Source organism: Emiliania huxleyi, assembly GCF_000372725.1.
Source record: "Emiliania huxleyi CCMP1516 unplaced genomic scaffold EMIHUscaffold_403, whole genome shotgun sequence".
NCBI lineage: Eukaryota > Haptophyta > Isochrysidales > Noelaerhabdaceae > Emiliania > Emiliania huxleyi.
The window spans coordinates 738-1,665 of record NW_005198943.1 but is presented as its reverse complement, the minus strand read 5'-3'; the positions used below and the strand labels follow the sequence as shown (position 1 = coordinate 1,665).

Genomic DNA, 928 nt, shown 5'->3' with positions numbered 1-928 from the left:
CGGCGTGGGCGGGCTCGGCAAGGGCACGCCCTTCCCCGGCGCGGAGACGGCCAAGGTGCCCCTCGCGGAGCTGCTGAGCGCGGGCGTCAAGCAAGAGCCGGTCGAGGTCTCCTTTGGCGAGGGGCTGTCGCTCAAGCTCGAGGTGGCGGGCTTCAAGGAGAAGAAGGGGTGGTGCCAGTGCTGGTAAAGTTGCGCGGCAACCCACCACTTCTCTGTGGATACCCCGTTATTCCCTCCTTGCTCCCGCGGCGCGGCGGCGACAGCGCGTCCGCCGCTAGGCCTGCAGGTTGAGGGCTGTGTACAGCGCGAGTGGACTGATAGATCGTCCAGAGAGCAAGAGTGGAGAGCGAGACGGGTGATCACGCACCCTGACAGCGCGCCGGGGCCGAGTACACCACTACTAGATACCTCGAGATACCAATCGTGTGGGTCCGTTTGATTGTGGGTATGAGCATGTAATCCGAGGGGGCTACGATCCCGGAGTTTTAAGTCGGTGGTTTTGAAACCCCGGGCAGTTTGCCCCCCCCGGGTCGCGCTCTCCGCCCCGTCTCACCCCTCTCGGTCTCGCCCACCTCTGCGCTCGCTCTGGACCCGTCGACCTGCGCACGACGCACCTCTCGCACCTGCGTGGGGGCCCTGGCGGCCTGGGGCGCGCTGCCGCTGGCCCCGCTTGCGCCCGCTGGGGCCTCTCCGGGGCCCTGCGCCCGCGCGCCCACCCTGGGCGCGCCCCCCCCGCGCTCACGCGATCTCTCTATCCCAGTCTTCTCTCTGTGTTCAATCTGCGACTACCCCCCGTGTCGGGGTAGCCCGTCACACCTGCCCCGTGTAATATCTTTTCCCGCGTGACCCGTCCGTCCCTTCTTGTCTTTTGTATCTTACCTTATATTTCCCCGCGGCCGGTTTTCCGTTTCGGGCGACGGCACACTCA

The 928-nt window shown here is 66.3% G+C and overlaps 1 protein-coding gene across 1 annotated transcript; it reads left to right on the top strand.

The window, feature by feature from the left end:
* Positions 1 to 22: 22 nt before the first annotated feature.
* On the top strand, positions 23 to 187 carry EMIHUDRAFT_243903 (hypothetical protein; the record flags this gene model as incomplete). The annotated part of the gene is made up of 1 exon (XM_005769984.1): positions 23 to 187. A coding segment is annotated over one exon (165 nt), but the record flags the coding sequence as incomplete, so codon positions are not given.
* Between the last annotated feature and the right edge of the window lie 741 nt (positions 188 to 928).